General features: G+C 38.1%; 1 protein-coding gene across 2 annotated transcripts in view; it reads right to left on the bottom strand.

Moving 5' to 3' along the window:
- LOC108408247 (protein PBDC1) overlaps positions 1-21618 on the bottom strand; it is a 170579-nt gene that overhangs the window by 52154 nt on the left and 96807 nt on the right. Inside the window, exon 9 of one of the 2 annotated variants that reach the window (XM_073227829.1) lies at positions 4171-8767. The exons of the other annotated variant lie outside the window; for it this stretch is intronic. Within the exon in view, the coding sequence (XP_073083930.1) occupies positions 8741-8767 (27 nt within the window). The 3' untranslated portion in view covers positions 4171-8740. Of the gene's footprint in view, positions 1-4170; positions 8768-21618 lie in introns of those variants that run through there. 2 annotated transcript variants of the gene reach the window in all.

Here is a 21618-nt window from a genome sequence, read left to right as displayed (position 1 = left end):
TTATTTCTTCTCTGATCTTTATTATGTCCCTCCTTCTGCTGACTTTGGGCCTCATTTGTTCTTCTTTTTCCAGTTTCAATAACTGTGAATTTAGACTATTCATTTGGGATTGTTGTTCCTTCTTTAAATAGGTCTGGATTGCGATATACTTTCCTCTTAGAACTGCCTTCACTGCATCCCACAGAAGTTGGGGTGTTGTGCTGTTGTTTTTATTTGTCTCCATATATTGCTTGATCTCTTTTAATTTCATCATTGACCCGTTGATTATTTAGTAGCATGTTGTTAAACCTCCATGTGTTTGTGAGGCTTTTTGTTTTCTTTGTAAAATTTATTTCAAGTTTTATACCTTTGTGATCTGAGAAGTTGGTTGGTAGAATTTCAAACTCTTTGAATTTATTGAGGCTCTTTTTTGGGCCTAGTATTTGGTCTATTCTGGAAAATGTTCCATGTGCACTTGAGAAGAATGTGTATCCTGCTGCTTTTGGGTATAGAGTTCTGTAGATTTCTGTTAGATCCATCTGTTCTAGTGTGTTGTTCAGTGCCTCTGTGTCCTTACTTATTTCCTGTATGGTTGATCTGTCCTTTGGAGTGAGTGCTGTGTTGAAGTCTCCTAAATTGAATGCATTGCATTCTATTTCCTTCTTTAATACTGTTAGTATTTGTTTCACATATGTAGGTGCTCCTGTGTTGGGTGCACATATATTTATAATGGTTATATCCTCTTGTTGGACTGACCCCTTTATCAATATATAATATGCTTCTTTGTCTCTTTTTATTTTCTGTGTCTTGAAGTCTATTTTGTCTGCTACAATTACTACAGCACCTGCTTTTTCTCCCTATTGTTTGCATGAAATATCATTATCCATTCCTTCACTTTCTGTGTATGTCTTTGGGTTTGAGGTGAGTCTCTTGTAGTCAGCATATAGATGGGTCTTGCTTTCTTATCCATTCTATTCTTCTGTGTCTTTTCATTGGTGCATTCAGTCCATTTACATTTAGGGTGTTTAGCAATAGATATGTACTTATTGCCATTGCAGGCTTTGGATTCACAGTTACCAAAGGTTCAAAGGTAGCTTCCTTACTATCTAAACATCTAACTTAACTCACTTGTTATGCTATTATAAACACAGTGTTATCATTCTTTATTTCTCTCCCTTCTTTTTCTTCCTCCTCCACTCTTTATATGTTAGGTCTTTTATTCTGTATGCTTTTGTGTATCCCTTGACTGATTTTGTGGATAGCTGATTTTATTTTGCATTTAGTTAGTATTTGGTTAGTCTACTTTCTTTGCTATGGTTTTATTTTCTCTGGTGATATCTGTTTAGCTTAGGAGCACTTCCATCTAGAGCAGTCCCTTTAAAATACAGTGTAGGGATGGTTTGTGGGACGTAAATTCCCTCAACTTTTGCTTATCTGGGAATTGTTTCATCCCTCCTTCAAATTTAATTGATAATCTTGCTTTATACAGTGTTCTTGGTTCAAGGCCCTATGCTTTCATTGCATTGAATATATCATGCCATTCTCTTCTGGCTTGTAAGTCTTCTGCTGAGAAGTCTGATGATAGCCAAATGGATTTTTCTTTGTAGGTGATCTTTAGTCTCTATCTGGCTCCTTTTAATACTCTGTTCTTGTCTTTGATATTTGCTATTTTAATTATTATATGTCTTGTTGTTTTCCTCCTTGGGTCTCTTGTGTTGGGAGATCTGTGGGCTTCCATGTTCTGAGAGACTATTTCCTTCCCCAACCTGGGGAAGTTTTCAGCAATTATTTCTTCAAAGACACTTTATATTCCTTTTTCCCTCTCTTCTGGTACCCCTGTAATGAGCATATTGTTCCATTTGGTTTGGTCACACAGTTCTCTTAATATTCCTTCATTCTTAGAGATCCTTTGATCTCTCTCTGCCTCATCTTTATTCATGTTCTATGATTTCTATTCCATTAACAGTTTCTTCCACCTCATCCAGTCTGCTCTTAAATCCTTCCATTGTTTGTTTCATTTCTGTTATCTCCTTCTGGAATTCATCCCTTAGCTCTTGTATATTTCTCTGTAACTCCATTAGCATGCTTATGACTTTTATTTTGAATTCTTTTTCAGAAAGATTGGTGATTTTGGTCTCACCAGGCCGTCTCTCTGGGGTTTGAGGTATTTTGGACTGAACAAGGTTTTTCTGCCTTTTTGTCATGATGGAAGTGATCACCAGTGAGTGGCGTGTGTGTCAGCTGGGAGAACACAGTCTTCCTGCTTGCTGGTCACCTTGCCCATCTCTGCTGTCTGTGCTGGTCAACTGCACACAGGGAACAGCCTCTGAGTTAATCCCCTGAGCTGCTATTGGTGGTGTGGCCTTCGGGATGGCCTAGGGTACTGGTGGGGGTTGCAGGCAAGTGCCATGTATTTTTCCATGAGTATGGCACCCCTTTATGCTTTCAGGACTCTGTGCCGGTCTCTGCTGCCTGTCCCACACATCCGCACACAGGGAGCAGCCTCTGGGTTGATCCCCTGATCTGCCGTGGATGGGGCAGCCCTCTGGATGGCCTAGGGTACTATTGGTGGTTGCAGGCAATCAGCACATGCTCGCCACAAAAACAGAGCTCCTACATGCTTTCTGAAATCCATGCCAGCTTCCTCTGCCTGTGCCAGTTGGCTGTGCACAGGGAGCAGCCTCTGGGTTGATCACCTGGGCTGCCGTGGATGGGGCAGCCCTCGGTACAGCCTAGGGCACTGGTGGTGGTTGCAGGCAATCAGCACATGCTCACCATGAGAACAGAGCTTCTATGTGCTTTCTGGGCTCCCTGCTGGTTTTCTCTGCCTGTGCCAGTTGGCCACATGCAGGGGTAGTCTTGGGATGGCCTTGGACACTGGCAGGATGTGCATGCAAGCAGCATGTGTTCACTGCAAAAAATAAAGCCCCTCTGTGTCTTCCAGTTTCTGCACCTGTCTCTGCTGTCTGTGTCAGTTGACTGAGGGCAGGGGTCAGCCTCTGGGTCTGGTCCAGTTAGCTGTGCACTGGGAGAAGCCTCTGTGTGGTTGCTGTGGGTGGGGCTGCTCCCCAGTTGCTCCACAGCAGTGGCAGATCAGCCAGTTCGCTTGCAGTGCAGCAGGGGTGGGGGAATGAATGGCAGGCTGCTTATCACTGTGAAGGGTTTTGGTGCTGCGTTGCCACCCAGGGGGTTAGGGTGCCTGAAGTCCTGGTTACTTAGCAGCCCTGTGCTTCCATTCCCTCCCCACTCTGATTTTTTTCCTCTCACCAGTGAGCTGGGGTGGGGGGAGTGCTTGGGTCCCGCTGTGTCACAGCTTTGTATCTTACCATTTACATGAGATGCTGAGTTCTCACAGATGTAAATGCAGCCTGGTTGGTGTACTGTATCTTCTGGTCACTCTTTTAGGAATAGTTGTATTCACTGTATTTTCAAGGTATATATGGTTTTGGGAGGAGATTTCCACCACCCTACTCCTTCTGTCTTCTTGAGACTCCACCACTCCTAAAATTTCTTAAATGCCAAAATATGGCAAGAAAAGAACAGAGAATTCAACTAGATGCAAAAACACTCAAATGATAGTTGAATTTTAGTCAAATTATTAAGCAGGAATTTTTCACTGGCCAGCTGGTTTTAGAAAAGTACGTTTTAGGTAAAGTTTTCATTTAGTTAGATTTAGGTAAATTAAAATATTTTTTAGGTAAACTGATCTGGAGGCTCAGGTCATATCAGGAGCGTCCCTAGCATTCTAACTACCTAATTAGGTGCTTGAAGAATACTGCTTACTCTAATAATTCAAACTTCATCTGGTTAACTCCTATACATTTTCTGGGCTTCAGCAAAAATCTAGGCAATTGGGTGGGCTTTCCTTTAAATTGTTTTTGTGTTAGAACAGTTTATTGGGGGGCCATGCCTGCGAATAAGGGACCTATAATTTTCTGCCTTTGCTTACCCATCTGTGTAGTGGAAGCTGTCAGCTGGGCATATGGTTCCATATTCTTTTAAAAGGCTGAGTTGTTAAAATATAGAAGGTGAAATAGAATGACTTTAGCAACCATAGTCTATAGTTGGAAAGGCACAAAAGAAGGCCAGAGGAACTGATGACAGGCTCAAAGAGTTTTCCCAATTTTACTTCTCTACTCCAGTCAGGGAAAGAGCCCAGCTAGAACATAAACCTGGGCTAAGAAGGGTAAGGGGTTGGGTACCCCCCTTCCTATAGATTTAGGTTAAGACTGGGATATGAAAGCCACGAAAAGATAGTACAAAATTAAACCCAAATATACTATGACATTTAAGTGGTGAATCAAGAAGCTGGGTCACCAAATCCCAAAATCTGAAAGCAATCCCAAATGGGTAAACAGTTTAAGAGCCAAGACATTTAGTTATAGTTGGCAGAGCACAACTAGAGTGTGTGATGGATGTGAGACATAACCTAGTAGTTTTGTAGGTAGGAGTAGTTGTATATCCCAAATGGTTAAAAGCAGTAATCAAAGACCCCTTGCTTATATTCCCCTTTCCCCAGGTATGAAAGTTAAGGTTTTCTAGTTGGTTGCTATTGAATTATCAGACAAGAAAAGATTAGAGCCTGAAATAGTGTGGGATAGAGAAAAGATTAGAGACAGATTCAAGAAATAGTCATTCATTCAACAAATGTTTATTGATTTCCTTCTAGATGCCAGGCAATGTTCTATGTGGCACAGTGAATTTACATGGTAAAATTAGATACCAACTGAATATGAAGGCAGAGGAAGAGAAAAAGTCAAAGATGAAAGAGTTTATAATCCGAACTCCTTGGTCTAGCATTCAAGGCCATTTAAATTCTCAGCTCAGTGTGCTCTTCTAGCCTTTGATTCCAATAGTTCCCAAAGTGTACTTTCCATTTGAGTTTGTTTGATCTCCTTACTACTCTCCAAACCTTGAATACTCATACTTGCCCCTTATGCTGCTCTTACTACTTTAATAACCTTTTCTTTTTCTGTAGCTATCTCAAACTATTTATTTTTCAAGACCCATCTCAAATCTTTCTTTCTCTATGAATCATTTCCTGAGAACTGTATTACTAGAAGTAGGATGGTTTAGTGGTTGAGAATATATGATTTATTGTTAAATAGATCTTTGGTTTAATCCTAGATCTATTATTTACTAGCTGTGTGATGTTTTCTGAGCCTTTGATTTCTCATCTTTAAGAAGGGGATAATATCTCCCTTGTAGAATTGTAGAATTCTTATAATGGTGTAAATGTAATAATAGTCTGGGTTTCAGTTTTTCCATCCAAAAAGCTAGACCAGATCTTAAAAGCTATTTTAGGTCTTAGTTTTTGGTTATTATTCTTTGACAGACTCATACTTTTCTCTGAACCTTCAAAACCCCCTAATGCACCCTTTCTCGCTGTTCCATTCCAGACTCTTGGGACCCTTGGTTTCTCTTCCTTCACCTTCTTCGATGCTGTTATGAGGAAAAGCCTTACTTTTAGGCCTTAACCCATGATCTGAGTGAAGAATGTCCCAGGTTTCTCATTCTAAGCCTTATTTCACATTGTGAAAGTAAAGGGCATGATCCTAGGGAAAGGGTATTCAGGCCTCAGCCACCCTAAGTTTTACCACAAAAATCTGCTTGCTAAGATATATCCAGTTTAGAGTTAGGTAGGATTCAATAACACAGAGGTCAGTCCCTTGAAGCATATTATGCCAGAGCTTAGGGGAAGGAGGATCCTTCAGTGGAGCCAGAATTTGGCAGTAGTTATACAGGATGCAGGTCAGACTGAGAGAAGCTGAGAAATCCAGAGTACTGTGATGGAAAAACAAAGACTAGAAGGGAGGCCAAATCCAAAGCCAGGTAACAGTTCACCAAGCAGGGAAGAGGAAGGCCTCAACAATTTGGTCTGCACTCAATCATCTCTGAGACTCCTGTGCTTCATAAAGTGACAAGTATTTAATTTCAATCTTGGGAACAGCCTGAGAAATAGGGAAAAGAAGACAAGGGCATACAGCAGCAACAAACATAATATCCAGGGGAGAAATGCAAAGAAGTCTGGTAATGGGTTAAGAAACTACGCAAACTCACAGAGCAGTAGTAGGGAATGAGATGGAAAGTTGGCAACTAGGTAACATGCTGCATAATAACAGCAGACACACTGTTTTGCAACCCACCACTGGCCTTAAAAATCTCTCAGAAGTAAAATGGAAAAGGAATACATAATAGTGAATGATGGCATTCCATTTCCTTTAGCACCAGTAATTTCTCCAAGAGCCAAAGCTAGAAACACAAATGTGAGATGGAAAAAAGGCTACTTTTCCAAACCCCTTCTTATTGCCTTTCATTTTTAAAATCCTGAAATGGGCGTCAGCTGCCTCCTTCTAGTCGTCTTCTAAGTAGCTATTGTGGTGTGGGGGCAGTCTGATCGAATCTATCCACAGAATATTAGGAGATATTGCAGAAGTGAAGTGATTGGGGAAGGAGGTATGTCTGGGGTTAGCATGCTGCCTCTCGTGCCCATTTCCTGCTACATCAAACTATTTGTAACTTTCCCAAATGCAGTATGCTCTTTCACTCTTCTGTATATTTGCATATTGAACCATATTCCTAGAATGCTCTTTCTTTACCTGTTTGGTTGAAGAGACCTACTACTACCTCTCCTTTGAAGCTTTTCATGCTTCAATGACTTGCTCCCACTAACCAAACTTTTAGGACTAGTATTGCATTATTTGTTTACATGTCTGCTCTCCCTCTTCAAAGCATAGGCTATAATCAATCTTTAGAATCTGAGAGAAATTACAGATTTTCCATAGGGAAAACAATATGCTCACATAACAAATATTTTTCAGGTCTATGGATCCCCTTAATTCTATTCAAGTCCTTTCGAGAATTAATTTTATACTGTGAGCTCCATGAGGTTGGGAACAATGCCTTTATTCACCTTTGTATCTCCAGTATCTAGCACAGAGCCTGACAAGATAATAAATGAATGAGTAAATGAATTAGTGAATGTTGGGTACTGTGAGGGAAGAGAGTTCATTCTTCTTCTTATAATTATTCTGATTCTTATCACTCTTTTCCTGAATTGCCATACTCAGACTGTAAGATGTCAGTAGATACTGAAAATGGCAAAAACCAAGAAGGTGCCTGGCACAAAACTTTCCCTACCACTATCTGAAATTATAATTCTAGATAATTATTAATTATTAATGCTAAGTATTCTTATTTTTTGCTAAAAATTAAGTCTGGCCATGTCACTTTGCTATCTTTTTTCAAAGGCTCCATATAACCTACAAAACAAAGTCTGAGCTCCTTAGAATGGTGAACAAGGCCCTCTATAATATGGTCCCTGTATACTCATGCTTCACTGTGCACTCATCTCTTCATAAGTATTTGTTCTGGCCACAGAGGATTAAAGGTACAGCTCTTCATATCCATCCTTTTAAAAATATCCATGCCATTGTTCTAACTGTTCCTTCTATGCAAAATGGCTTTTCTTGGTATTTGTAACTTTCAAAATTTTCTCAGAGCCATAATCTTTTGAAGCCCAGTTCAAATGCTTTTACTTCCACAGTCTCTCTTGTAGTCTTTTCTCTCCCCTCAAGATTCTCAATACATTTATTTGTATTATATGTGCTTAAAATATGCTGACAGGGAGATTCCTTAACATACATCTTGTTCATTGTGGCATCCAAAAACACAGAGTAAATACTAGAACTAGAATAACTGAGTTGGAGATAATATAAGCAATTTACCGTGGTTACTTTATCAAGTTCAAATCCTGGAGTAATACAGGGTGAATCATAGACTTCTTGGGGGTGGAGGGTTTCTAATTTGGGTTTAAGAGCGATCTAGATTTCTAGAAGTGATGAGGTTAAGTGATGAGAAATTAGAAAATGGTCCTTTCCCCTATAGGATGGAAGAAAATTGATTTGGAGTTGGGGTAGGGATAAACCAATTTGTTTGGTACAGCAAGTTTATGTTGGAGAGTGATAGAATATGAAGGAAATCCTACAGTTGCCTATACAAGCAATGTTTTATTTGTGGATGAGAGAGAGAAATGTATTTTTGATAACAATAATTCGAACGATTCAAAGTTGAAGAAAATCATGAAAACACTATTCTCTGAATCAAAGTTGGTCGGTGCATGTTCATTTCCTTCTATTTGATTCTCTCCTATTCAAAGTTTTCAAAATCACTCATAGATGAGAAATGTCCAATAATCAAATAGACTGTCAGTATAAAGTGAGATGCCCATTGCTGGAGATAATCAAGAAGAGGCCAAATATTGTTAAAAGAAAGTGGGTGGGAAGCTAGATACTATAGCCTCTTTACAAATCTGATTCTTTGAGTCAGTGATCCTTTGACTACTCTGAAATAACTACTCTTGTTGGTGAAACAAGAAAAAATTCAAAGGGGACATATTTTTTACACTTAAATTTTAAAAGTACATGAATAAAAGTTGAAATATGATAAGAATTCTGTTAATGTATTTTAAGATTGAAATGGTATTTGTTCTTTAGTGGGCCATTTAAGCTTTCATCTAACTACATGTAGTCTCTTGGGATCCAGTTTAAGAAACAATGGCTAGATTGGTTGACAGGGAGCAATCTATCCACCTACTTTTAAAAAAAAATTTCAGCCATGTAATTTGCTTATCTATTCTGCTTCTTCATTGTTTCTTTTCTTTTTTTTTTTTTTTGGTATCCTTAATCCTACTTTTGCTTGAATCTCTTGATAGTGATTGAAGCAAAGCACTTTTAAAACACAGACTTTTAAGTTAGATGCTTTATATCACTTTGTGCCAGCTTGGAACCTGGTGAATTAAAAAAAAAAACAACTCAGGAAAACTGAGCAACACATTGAAAAAAGCATTGTTCTTCTACAGTGATCTTTTGCAACTACACTTTGATCTAACTATTGTAAATAAATAGCTTGAATAAACTTGGAATTATAGTTAGATTTAGTGTTACTTTATATGAGCTATGGCAATTATAGTATGGCATTGCTACGTTATAGAATATTAAAAATGTCATATTTTGAAAAAGATTATGGACACATACTGATTTTACATATTCAGTTGACATCTTTAACATGAATATTTTGAAATTGGCTATTTTCCCAGCCCTATTGAGATATAACTGGCAGGTAACATTGTGTATGTTTAAGGTGTACACTGTGTTAATTTAATATATATTGCAAAATGATTACCACCATACTGTTAGCTAACACGTCCATCATGTTGCATAATTGTCATTTCTCTTTTGTGGTGACAATATTTAAGATTGACTCTCCTTAGCAACTTTTAGGTATATAGTACAGTATTTTAAACTTTTTATTGAAATATAGTTGACATGCAACATTATAATGGTTTCAGGTGTACAACATAGTGATTTGAAAATTATATTCATTACTAAATGCTCAACACAGTAAGTGTAGTTACCATCTATCACAATACAAAGATATTAGAATATTATTTGTTATATTCCCTATGCTGTTCTTCCTTCCCTGTGACTAATTTATTTTATAATTGAAACTTTGTACCTCTTCATCCCCTTCACCTATTTCACCCATCCCCCGACTCCCCTCCCTGTTGTAACCAATAGTCTGTTGTCTGTATTTAAGAGTCTACTTCTGTTTTGTTTCTTTCTTTGTATTGATTTTTAGATTCCATAAGTGAAATCATATGCTATTGTTTTTATCTGAATTATTTTACTTAGCATAATATCCTCTGGGTCCATTCATCTTGTTGCAAATGGCAGGATTTCTTCCTTTTTTATGAAAAAGTAATATTCCATTGTATATATGTACCCCATTTTCTTTATCTATTCATCTGTCAGTGGATACTTAGGTTGTTTCCATATCTAAGCTATGATAAATCATGGTGCAATAAACATAAGGGTGCATATATCTTTTTGATTAATGATCTTGTTTTCTTCAGGTAAATTCCTAGAAATGGAATTACTAGACCGTGGTATTTCTATTTTTGTTTTTTAAGGAAACCTCCATACTGCTTTCCATAGTGGCTGCAGGTATATAATACAGTATTATTAAACATAATAATCATACTGTATTATTAGGTCATCAGAACTTCTTCATTTTATAATAGCAAGTTTGTACTCTTTGACCAACATCTCCCCATTTCCCCCAAACCCCAACCTCTGGTAATTACCACTCCTATTCTCTGTTTCTAGGAGCTTGGTTTTCTCAGATTTCACATGTAGCTGGAGTATCACATTTGTCTTTCTCTGTCTGACTTATTTCACTTAGCATAGTGCCTTTGAGTTTCCTCCATGTTGTTGTAAATGTATGCCATTGACCTTCAACAGTAATGATACCTTCGGCTCTATTCACGTATTCATTTGTTTGTTCATCTAATAAAAATGCATATATTAAGCTCCTCCTACATGTCATGCACTGTGTGAGGTGATAGGGATATAATAGTGAGAAAAATCTGGTCCTGATTTCATGATGCTTACAGTCTAGCAAGAGATATAAGGGAATAAAAACAAATGAACATAGTATCACAACTATGATAAGTGCTACAAATGTGAGGTATTTAGAATATGAGAACCTGTATTAGGGGAATTAGACCTAGCCAGAGAGGTCAGTGAAGGCTGACCTTTGAATAAAAGATGGTTAAGCTGTGATGTGATGGAAAATTGGGATGATGGCCAGGTTTGGGTGGGGAGGACTTACAGAGGTAGAAGGAGTATCTTCCAGTCATAGTAAAGAGACTAGTTTCCCAGGGGCTAAAGGGATCTTGTTAACTATGGGGTATGTCTGAGGCATGCAGTGTGAGGGAAAAATGATGGAAGATGGGGCTGTATATATAGGAATTATCCAGACCTATTCAGGTCCTGTAGTCCATGTTAAGGATTTTTATATTTATTTACCTGAAAAATATGGAATACAGCCACTTTGGAATATAGTTTGGCAGTATATTGGAAAGCTAAACATAATCACACCATATGATCAAGCAATCATGTTCCTAGATAGTTACCCAATTGATTAAAAAATATGTCTACACAAATACCTCTCCATGAATTTGTTTGTAGAATTTAGTTGATATACAATATTATATTGGTTACAGATGTACAACATAGTGATTCAATAATTATATATATTACTAAATGCTCATTACAGTAAGTGTAGTTACCCCCTTTTACCACACCAAGGTATTATAACAACTCAAGTGCCCATCAGTAGATAAAGGTGTGATACATATACACAATGGAATATTACTCAGACATAAAAAGAAGGAAATCTTACCATTTGTGACAATGTGCATGGACCCAGAGGGTATAATGCTAAGTGAAATAAATCAGATCAAGAAAGACAAATACCATTTGGTTTCACTTATATGTGGAATTTAAAAGCAAACCAAAACAAACAAAAAATAAATAGACCCATAAATACTGGCAACAGACTGTTGGTTACCACAGGGAGTGGGATGGGAGATGGATCAAATAGGTACAAACTTCAAATTATAAAATAAATTAGTCATAGGAATGGAAATACAACACAGATATTATAACCAAATAATACAGTAATATTTTGCCATGCCCATGAATGTTTTTAGCAACTTTATTTGTAATTACCAAACACTGAAAGCAACCAAAATATCCTTCAATAGGTGAATGGATAAGCAAACTGTGAGATACCCATACAATGGAATACTACTAAACAGTGATGAAAAGAAGTGAGCTACCAAGTCATGCAAAGACATGGATTCATCTTAAATGCATATTGCTAAGCAAAAAGAGTCAGTCTGAAAATTCTATTGTATGATTCCAGTTACATGATACTCTGGAAAGGCAAAATTATAGGGACAATAAAAAGATCATTGATTGCCAAGGGGAGAGGGGTGTGTTGGTGAGGCACAGGGGAGTTTTTAAGGTGGTGAAACTGAGACAGGGACCCATAGATGTAGTCAGTATAGAGTGAGGGCCTCTGGAGGGGGCAGGGCAGGATATTTGCAGTCAGAGCAATGTAACTACCTGCAAGGAAACCCCCCTACAAAAATTCTATGTTAAACATTGAGCTCTAGAATCATTCTTCAGTGTCATCAGTTAATGTTCCCCAGATAAAGAAGAGTAGCACATGTTTTATTATGCTAATCATTTGTAACCATGTGTAAGATTCACTTTAGCATTCTAAAAGGCCCAGGCCTATGTGCTGTCTTTCCTCCTTCAGATCTGACAAGGTGATTTTGCAAACTGAGCAACTAACTTAGCATGCAGACCCAGCTGTAGACGGCATGGTAAAAGGCAGGAAGAATTCCATCTTAAAGATAAGATTGCATTTTAACCCCCAGGAAGTTCAAGAGGCAAGATTCTTTATCAAGTAGATAATACCTCAGCCCACCTGGGGGCTGGGCAGGCAGCCTTTTGATGTGCTCCCAGACCAAGGCGCTGGTGTCCCAGAGAGAAATCAAGGCAGGAAATTCCTTACAGTTAAGTTAATTTTTAATATTCAGGGACCACTTAACAAGTCCCCACCCCTAAGTTTTTTCATGTTCTCGAAAAATCCTCAACTGCCTATAAAATCCCCTAGACAACACACCACTACGGACTCTCTTGTCCCCTCCTGGCGTGAGCCGGGAGCTCTGTCCTTTCACTTTATTTCTAAATAAAAGCCTGTACCTTGCTTTCCTACCTTGACTGTTTGTGACGTTCATTCTTTGGCTCTGCAAACAAGAACCCCAGCATCAAAACTATTCTGTGTGATACTGTGGTGGTGGATATATAACACTAAGAATTAGTCAAAATCCATAGATCTTTACAAGATCAAAGAGTGGACCTTGATATATGCAAATAGAAAGCTTCACTTGGGAGGTTGGAGGATCCCAGAAAGTGATTTAGAATGTGACAACATGACCAAAGTGTATTACAAAATGTATGAAACTACCTCAATGAAAGGGATGGGGTAATAAGTGCTGACCTAAGTAACTTTGGAAATGAATATTGTCTGTAGGAATAAAGGCAAAAGAAAATGCATGTAAGAACTCTACTCTAGTTGATAAAGTTGTTTCCCATGGGGGTACAGAGTAACAATTCTGGTACTGCTATACATGTATACTAGAATTAAGCAATTAAGTAAATGCATGATGGATGGTAGGAGCCATTTTCTCATTGTTAGTGTAGAGTATGAGTTTATACATAAAGGAGGAGGAGGCTAAATGACCTAATTGAAAATGATTAGAATTGGAGGCATTGATATGAACTCAAGTTTACTATAATATAGATACAGATATAAATAGAAATATTATAGATATGTGTATATACACAGGTTAGTATATGTACACACATATATTTCCTTGCTCTGTCAACTGAGAGGACATAAAAGAAATAACATCCCAGTAGCAATAAGCACATCTACCACCGAGAACTCAACTTCTAATAACATTCTCCAATGAAAGGAATTGGGGCTCCTTGTAGAAATTGATTCTAAGACTGGGGAAGGAAATATACAAATGAACATGGAAATTTTTGTAGTGCTGCAAAGTAAAGCATGCTTAAAGAAACACACAAAAATGGGAGTATGTCTAAGGACATAGGAGCCAACTCAAAGAGCTTTCACTGGCTAAAGCTGGAATAATTTGAGCAACAAAATAAAATAGTATTGGACTATAACCCAAGATACAGAATAAATATCCAATATCCATGAATCCTTACTGATATTAGTAGATAACTGAAGAACTCTTTGGTGCAGAAGAATCCCACATAATTTATGTTGATATTTTATGTTCAAAGATATGGAACATAAATTCCCACTCTGTAAGTGTGGGCTGCTCATAGTAACTACCCTCCAAAGAGTACAGTATGGAAGGGGCTAATAAAAAGAATAATTTTACAATAAAGAAACCTGACAAATACTACCTTAGGTAGCTAATCAAGGTCAACATAAACAGTGTTATGTTGATAGAATGTACCCTTGATATATCATGAAGAGAATGGTGCTTTACCTCTGGAGTATTCGTCCCCAAACCCCATAATGCCAGTTTAGTCATGAGACAAACAGAAAAATCCCAATAAGGATATTATACAAATACTTGACCAATATTCCTCAAAACTGTTAAGATTATCAAAAGAAAGAGAACTATAAGAAACTGTCACTGTCAAAAGTAGCATAAGATATGGGATTAAAGATGGTGGCATGAGAGGTGAGATGGAGGATTCCTCCTAAACCACATATAATACAAAAATATAATTAATACAACTGATCCTGAAAGAGCAACAGGAAAGAGGGCTGTAGCAGACTGCATACACCTGGAGAAAAGAATAAACCTCATGGAACAGTGTAATGTACCAAAGCCACATCCACTGGGATGCAAGTGCTTCCACCACCCCAGCTGACAAGTTGGATGAAGAGAAATGGAGTGGGGAGGTAGTGGAGGCCTGGGACTGTTGAACACTACCTCTGGATCTGCTCTGGGAGCACAAACCTACATTTCATGGCACTCTAGTGATTAAGGTGGTTGGAAAGCTAAGACAGGCAGAATACCTGGAGAGACTGAGATTCCAGCCACTTGTGGAAAGCAGGGATCCATATCTGGCTGCTCTGGGACAAAAAAAGATGGGCAGTATGAGAGACTTCCTAACCACTAGAGGGCTGCTAAAGGGTCAAGGATTGCAGAGAGCTTACTGCTCAGGAGAAAGGAAATATAGACAAAACTGTCCAGGGGCATGCTGCCCATCAGGTTGGGGACTTTCACAATCTACAAGTGCTCCAGCCCCCTGGCTGCCTATGCAGCTCCAAGGGCTCCTTCCATGATATGCAGCCTGCTGTGCCTTCCTCCCAGCCAGCCCCACTTGGCTCACAAACTGGCAAACCCTACACAGGCGTTAAGCCAGCAAGAGGGAAGCCCTGCCTACAGCAGGTACAAACACAAAGCACAGAGGCTTATACCTGTGTGTTTGGCCCACTGGTTTTGGCAGTGGGGACCGGCATAGCAGCCAGGAAGCAGGAAACAGCTCTTTCCTAGCCCCAGACACCAACACTGCTCCCCTGTGACCCACAACATCGCTCCAGGGGCTGAGCAGCTCCAGAGAGTAGAGCCTCTGGGCACTAGAGGGTGCCATATACAAATATTAAATGTCAAAGGAACCTGGTTCAAAGCAAAATTAAGAATACACCAGAGAAAGATTCAAGTGAAATTGGCCTCATGAATCTTCCTGAAAAGAGATTCCAAATTAAAAATCATTAACATGCTCATGGAGGTACAGAAAAATATTCAAGAACTCAGGAATGAATTCTGGTCAGAGATCCAAGCATTATGGAAAACAGTATCAGAAATGAAACATACAATGGAAGGCTTTAAAAGCAGATTAGATATGGCAGAGGACACGATGAATGAAATAGAATTTAGAGAAATGGAATGCAAAGAAGCTGCAGCACAGAGAGAAAAAAAGATCTCTAAGAATGAAAGAATATTGAGGGAACTCTGTGACCAATCCAAAAGGAACAATATTTGCATTATAGGGCTACCAGAAGAAGAAGAAGAGAGAAAAATGGATAGAAAGTGTCTTTGAGGAGGTAATTGCTGAAAACTTCCCCAATCTGGGGAAGGAGATATTCTCTCAGGCCATGGAGGTGCACAGATCTCCCAACAAAAGAGACCCATGGAAGACAACACCAAGACATATAGTAAATAAAATGGCAAAGAGCAAGGATAAGGATGGACTATTAAAAGCAGCCAGAGAGAGAAATAAAATCACATACAAAGGAAAGCCCATCAGGCTATCATCAGACTTCTCAGCAGAAACCTTACAGGCCAAAAGGGAATGGCATGATGTATTCAATGCAGTGAAGCAGACGGGCTTTGAACCAGGATTACTTTATCTGGCAAGATTATCATTTAAATTTGAAGGAGGGATTAAACAATTTCCAGATAATCAAAAGCTGAGGGAATTTACCTCCCACAAACTGTCTCTACAGTGTATTTTGGAGGGACTGCTATAGATGGAAGTGTTCCTAAGATTTAATAGCTGTCACCATAGGTAACAAAATTACAGTAAAGAAAGTAGAACAGTTAATTACTAAGTAAATGCAAAATTAAATCAATTACCCCAAAGTCAATCAAGACATTGATCAAGAGTACAGAATATGATACCTATCATACATAAAGAATGGAGAAGAAAGAAAAAGGAGGACAAAAAAATAACCTTTAGACTGTGTTTGTAATAGCATACTAAGTGAGTTAAGTTAGACTCTTAGATAGTATGGAAGGTAATCTTGAACCTTTTGTAACCATGAATCTAAAGCCTGCAATGGGAATAAGTACATTCCTATCGATAATCACCCTAAATATAAACGGTCTGAATGCAACAATTAAAAGACACAGATGCACTGAATGAATAAATAAACAAGACCCATCTATACGCTGCCTACAAGAGACTCACTTTAAACCCAAAGACATACACAGACTAAAAGTGAAGGGATGGAAAAAGAAATTTCATGCAACTAACAGGGAGAAAAAAGCAGGAGTTGTAGAACTTATATCACCCAAAATAGATTTCAAAACAAAGAGAGTCACAAGAGACAAAGAAAGACATTACATAATGATAAAGGGGTCAAACCAACATGAAGACATAACCTTTATAAATACCTATGCACCCAACATAGGAGCACCTACATATGCGAAACAAATACTAACAGAATTAAAAGGGGAAATAGAATGCAATGCATTATTTCTAGGAGATTTCAACACTCCACTCACTTGAAGGGACAGATCAAGCAGACAAAAAATAAGTGAGGAGACAGAGGCACTGAACAACACATTAGAGCAGATGGACTTAACAGACATCTACAGAACTCTACACCCAAAAGCAGCAGGATACACATTCTTCTCAAGTGCACATGGAATATTTTTAAGAATAGATCATATACTAGGCCACAAAAAGAGCCTCAGTAAATTTGAAAAGGTTGAAATTGTACCAACCAGTTTCTCAGACCACAAAGGTATGAAACTAGAAATAAACTATGCAAAGAAAATGAAAAAACCTACAAACACATGGAGGCTTCACAACATGCTCCTAAATAACCAATGGATCAATGAACAAATAAAAATAGGGATCAAGCAATATATGGAGACAAATGACAATAATTTGACACCGCAAAATCTGTGGGATGCAGCCAAGGCTGTGCTAGGAGGAAAGTGTATTGCAATATAGGCCTACCTCAGGAAAGAAGAACGATCCCATATGAACAATCTAAACTCATAATTAATGAAACCAGAAAAGAAGTACAAATAAGGCCCAAAGTCAGTAGAAGGAGGGACATAATAAAGATTAGAGCGTAAATAAATAAAATCAAGAAGAAACAAACAATAGAAAGAATCAATTAAAGCAAGATCTTGTTCTTCGAGAAAATAAACAAAATAGATAAACCCCTAGCCAGACTTATCAAGAAAGAAAGAGAGTTTACACATGTAAACAGAATTAGAAATGAGAAAGGAAAAATCACTATGGACACCACAGAAATACAAAGAATTATTGGAGAATACTATGAAAAATTATATGCAAACAAACTGGATAACCTAGAAGAAATGGACAACTTTCTAGAAAAATACAACCTTCCAAGGCTGACCCAGAAAGAAACAGAAAATCTGAACAGACCAATTACCAGCAACGACATTGAACTGGTAATCAAAAAATTACCTAAGAACAAAACCGCTGTACAAGATGGCTTTACTGCTGAATTTTATCAAACATTTAGTGAAGACCTAATACCAATCCTCCTTAAAGTTTTCCAAAAAGTAGAAGAGTGAATACTCCAAAACTCATTCTATGAGGCCAGCATCACTCTAGTACCAAAACCAGGCAAAGAAACCACAAAAAAAGAAAATTACAGACCAATATCCCTGATGAACATAGATGCAAAAACACTCAGCAAAATATTAGCAAACTGAATTCAAAAATACATCAAAAAGATCCTCCATCATGATCAAGTAGGATTTACTCCAAGGATGCAAGGATGGTATAAAATACAAAAATCCATCAACATCATCCACCACATCAACAAAAAGGAGGACAAAAACTATATGATCATCTCCATAGATGTTGAAAAAGCATTTGATAAAATTCAACATCCATTCATCATAAAAACTCTCAACAAAATGGGTATAGAGGGCAAGTACCTCAACATAATAAAGGCCATATATGACAAACCCACAGCCAACATTACACGTAACAGCTAGAAGCTGAAAGCTTTTCCTTTAAGATCAGGAACAACACAAGGATGCCGACTCTCTCCACTTTTATTCAACATAGGTCTGAACGTCCTAGACACAGCAATTAGACAACACAAAGAAATACGGATTGGCAAGGTAGAAGTTAAACTGTCCCTGTTTGCAGATGACATTATATTGTACATAAAATACCCTAAGGAATGTATAATGTGGGGGGTGGGGGAAAGGGGAGGGCTGTGCAACACAGGGAAGACAAGTACTGATTCTACAACATCTTACTATGCTGATGGACAGTGGCTGTAATGGGGTTTGTGGGGGGGACTTGGGGTAGGGGAGAGCCCAGTAAACGTAATGTTCTTCGTGTAATTGTAGATTAATGATAACAAAATTAAAAAAAACCCCTAAGGAATCCACTCCAAAACTACTAGAACTAATATCTGAACTCAGCAAAGTTGGGGGATACAAAATTAATACACAGAAATCTGTTGCATTCCTATACACTACTGATGAACCAGCAGAAAGAGAAATCATGAAAACAATTCCATTCACAATTGCATCAAAAAGAGTAAAATACCTAGGAATAAACCTAACCAAGGAAGTGAAAGTCCTATGCCCTGAAAACTACAGGACACTTAAGAGAAATTAAAGAGGACACTAACAAATGGAAACTCCCATGCTCTTGGGTAGGACGAATTAATATTGTCAAAATGCCCATCCTGCCTAAAGCAATCTACAGATTCAATGTAATCCCTATCAAAATATCAACAGCATTCTTCAACGAACTGGAACAAATAGTTTTAAAATTCATATGGAACCACAAAAGATCCCGAATAGCCAAAGCAGTCCTGAGAAGGAAGAATAAACCTGGAGGAATTACCCTCCCCAACTTGAAGCTCTACTACAAAGCCACAGTAATCAAGACAATTTGGTACTGGCACAAGAACAGGAACATAGACCAATGGAACAGACTAGAGAGCCCAAATATAAACCCAAACATATATGGTCAATTAAGATACAGTAAAGGAGCCATGGATATACAGTGGGGAAATGGCAGACTCTTCAACAACTCGTGTTGGCAAAACTGGACAACTACATGCAAGAGAATGACACTGGATTATTGCTTAAGACCATAGACAAAAGTAAACTCGAAATGGACCAAAGACCTGAATGTAAATCATGAAACCATAAAACTTCTAGAAGACAATATAGGCAAAAATCTCCTGAATATAAACATGAGCATCTTCTTCCTGAACACATCTCCTAGATCAAGGGAAATGAAAGCAAAAATGAACACATGGGACTACATCAAACTAAAAGGCTGCTGTTCGGCAAAGCACACCATCAACAGAACAAAAAGGCATCCTACAGTATGGGAGAATATATTTGTAAAAAACATTTCCGACAAGGGGGTACCATCCAAAATATATGAATAACTCACATGCCTCAACATCCAAAAAGCAAATAACCTGATTAATAAATGGGCAAAGGACATGAAGAGACAGTTCTCCAAAGAAGAAATTCAGATGGTCAACAGACACATCATGAAAAGATGCTCCACATCATTAATCATCAGGGAAATGCAAATTAAAACCACAATGAGATATCACCTCACACCAGTAAGGATGGCCAGCATGGAAAAGACTATGAACAACAAATGCTGGCGAGGATGCAAAGAAAGGGGGACCCTCCTATACTGCTGTTAGGAATGTAAGTTAGTTCAACCACTGTGGAAAGCAATATAGAAGTTTCTCAAAAAACTAAAAATAGAAATACCATTTGACCTGGGAGTCCCACTCCTTCGAATTTATCCAAAGAATACAAGTTCTCAGATTCAAAAAGACACATGCATCCCTATGTTTATTGCAGCACTGTTTAGTAGATGAAAGGATAAAGAAGATGTGTTACTTATACACAATGGAATACTATTCAGCCATAAGAAAGAAAAAAATCCTACCATTTGCATCAACATGGATGGAGCTGGAGGATATTATGCTCAGTGAAACAAGCCAGGCAGAGAAAGACAAGTACCAAATGATTTCCCTCATTTGTGGAGAATAACAATGAAGCAAAACTGAAGGAACAAAACAGCAGTAGACTCACAGACTCCAAGAAGGGACTAGCGGTTACCAAAGGGGAGGGTGTGAGAAGGAGGGTCAGGAGAGAGGGAGATGGGGATTGAGGGATATTATGTTTAATACACATCGTATGAGGGGTCACGGGGAAAACAGTGTAGCACAGAGAAGGCAAATAGTGACTCTGTGGCATCCTACCACAGTGATGGACAGTGACTGCAATAGGGTATGGGGGGGGGGACTTGATAATATGGGTAAATGTAGTACCCACATTGTTTTTCATGTGAAACCTTCATAAGAGTGTATATCAATAATACCTTAATAAAAAATGTTTTTAAAAAATAGCATAAGGAGACATGATGGCTAAGCATAATGAAGTATCCTGGATAGGATCCTGGAACGGAAAAGGACATTAGGTAAAAACTAAGGAAATCTGAGTGAAGCATGGATTTTGGTTAATAATGAATCAATATTGGTTGTTTAATTGTAACAAATTTACTGTACTAGTGTAAGAAATTAATAGTAGGAGAAACTGGGTGTTGGGTATATAGGAACTGTATTATCTTAAATTTTTGTAAATCAAACTGTTCTAAAAATAAAGTTTATTTAAAAACATTTTGGGAAACTACTCAAGTATTTTAAGTGGGGATGGGGAATGGCAGTGATATGATGTGCATACATTTTGAGAAGATCATTCTGGCTCCTGGATTCAAGATCTCTTGAGCAGTGTGGAAACAAATGAAGACTAACAAATGAAAGCGAATGAAGGCTATTTATTTAGAGCTTTCTATAGCAAAGGGTCAGTCACCTGCATTTTGATACAGATACAAAGGCAAGAAAAGGAATGGGAGAACATTATAGCAGCAAAAGGGGAAGGTTTCAAGCATGGTTGAGGGTGTTGTCATGGGGAAGCTGTAGGTATGCTAACTAGAAGTGTGGCATCCTATGTGATTGGTGAGAGGTACATAGTTGACTTTCTCTAGCTAGTGCAAAGTTGGAAAATAGTGGCAAAAATTAGGAAAGCTTCTAGTTAATAAGGTCCTGATCATTTTGAGGATATTATTCTAGTGGTTATTATTTGGCTTCCTGGATGAATTACTTAAGAAAACATTCTGACTTCCTACAAGTCTGACTCATATAGCTGGCTTCCTGGGCTGGTTGCTATAGATGATAGGTTGGTTACCTGATCAGGTTGTCGGTCAGAGTTCTATTTTTATGTATGGTTTGGTTATTATCTGTTTGCATATTTAGCCTCTCAGCAGTGGCTTGAGATCTCCGGGTACTTGGAGACTACACAGAGTTGCAAAAAATAAGAGTTAATGTTAAACAAGTGAGTAGTACCTAAAAATTTCTGCTGAGCATGACTCTACCTTGAGCTTTAAAAATGTACCTGACCTATAATGC

This window comes from Manis javanica, chromosome X, assembly GCF_040802235.1.
Source record: "Manis javanica isolate MJ-LG chromosome X, MJ_LKY, whole genome shotgun sequence".
NCBI lineage: Eukaryota > Metazoa > Chordata > Mammalia > Pholidota > Manidae > Manis > Manis javanica.
The sequence above is the reverse complement of the archived record's forward strand: the minus strand, read 5'-3'. Positions and strand labels throughout refer to the sequence as shown.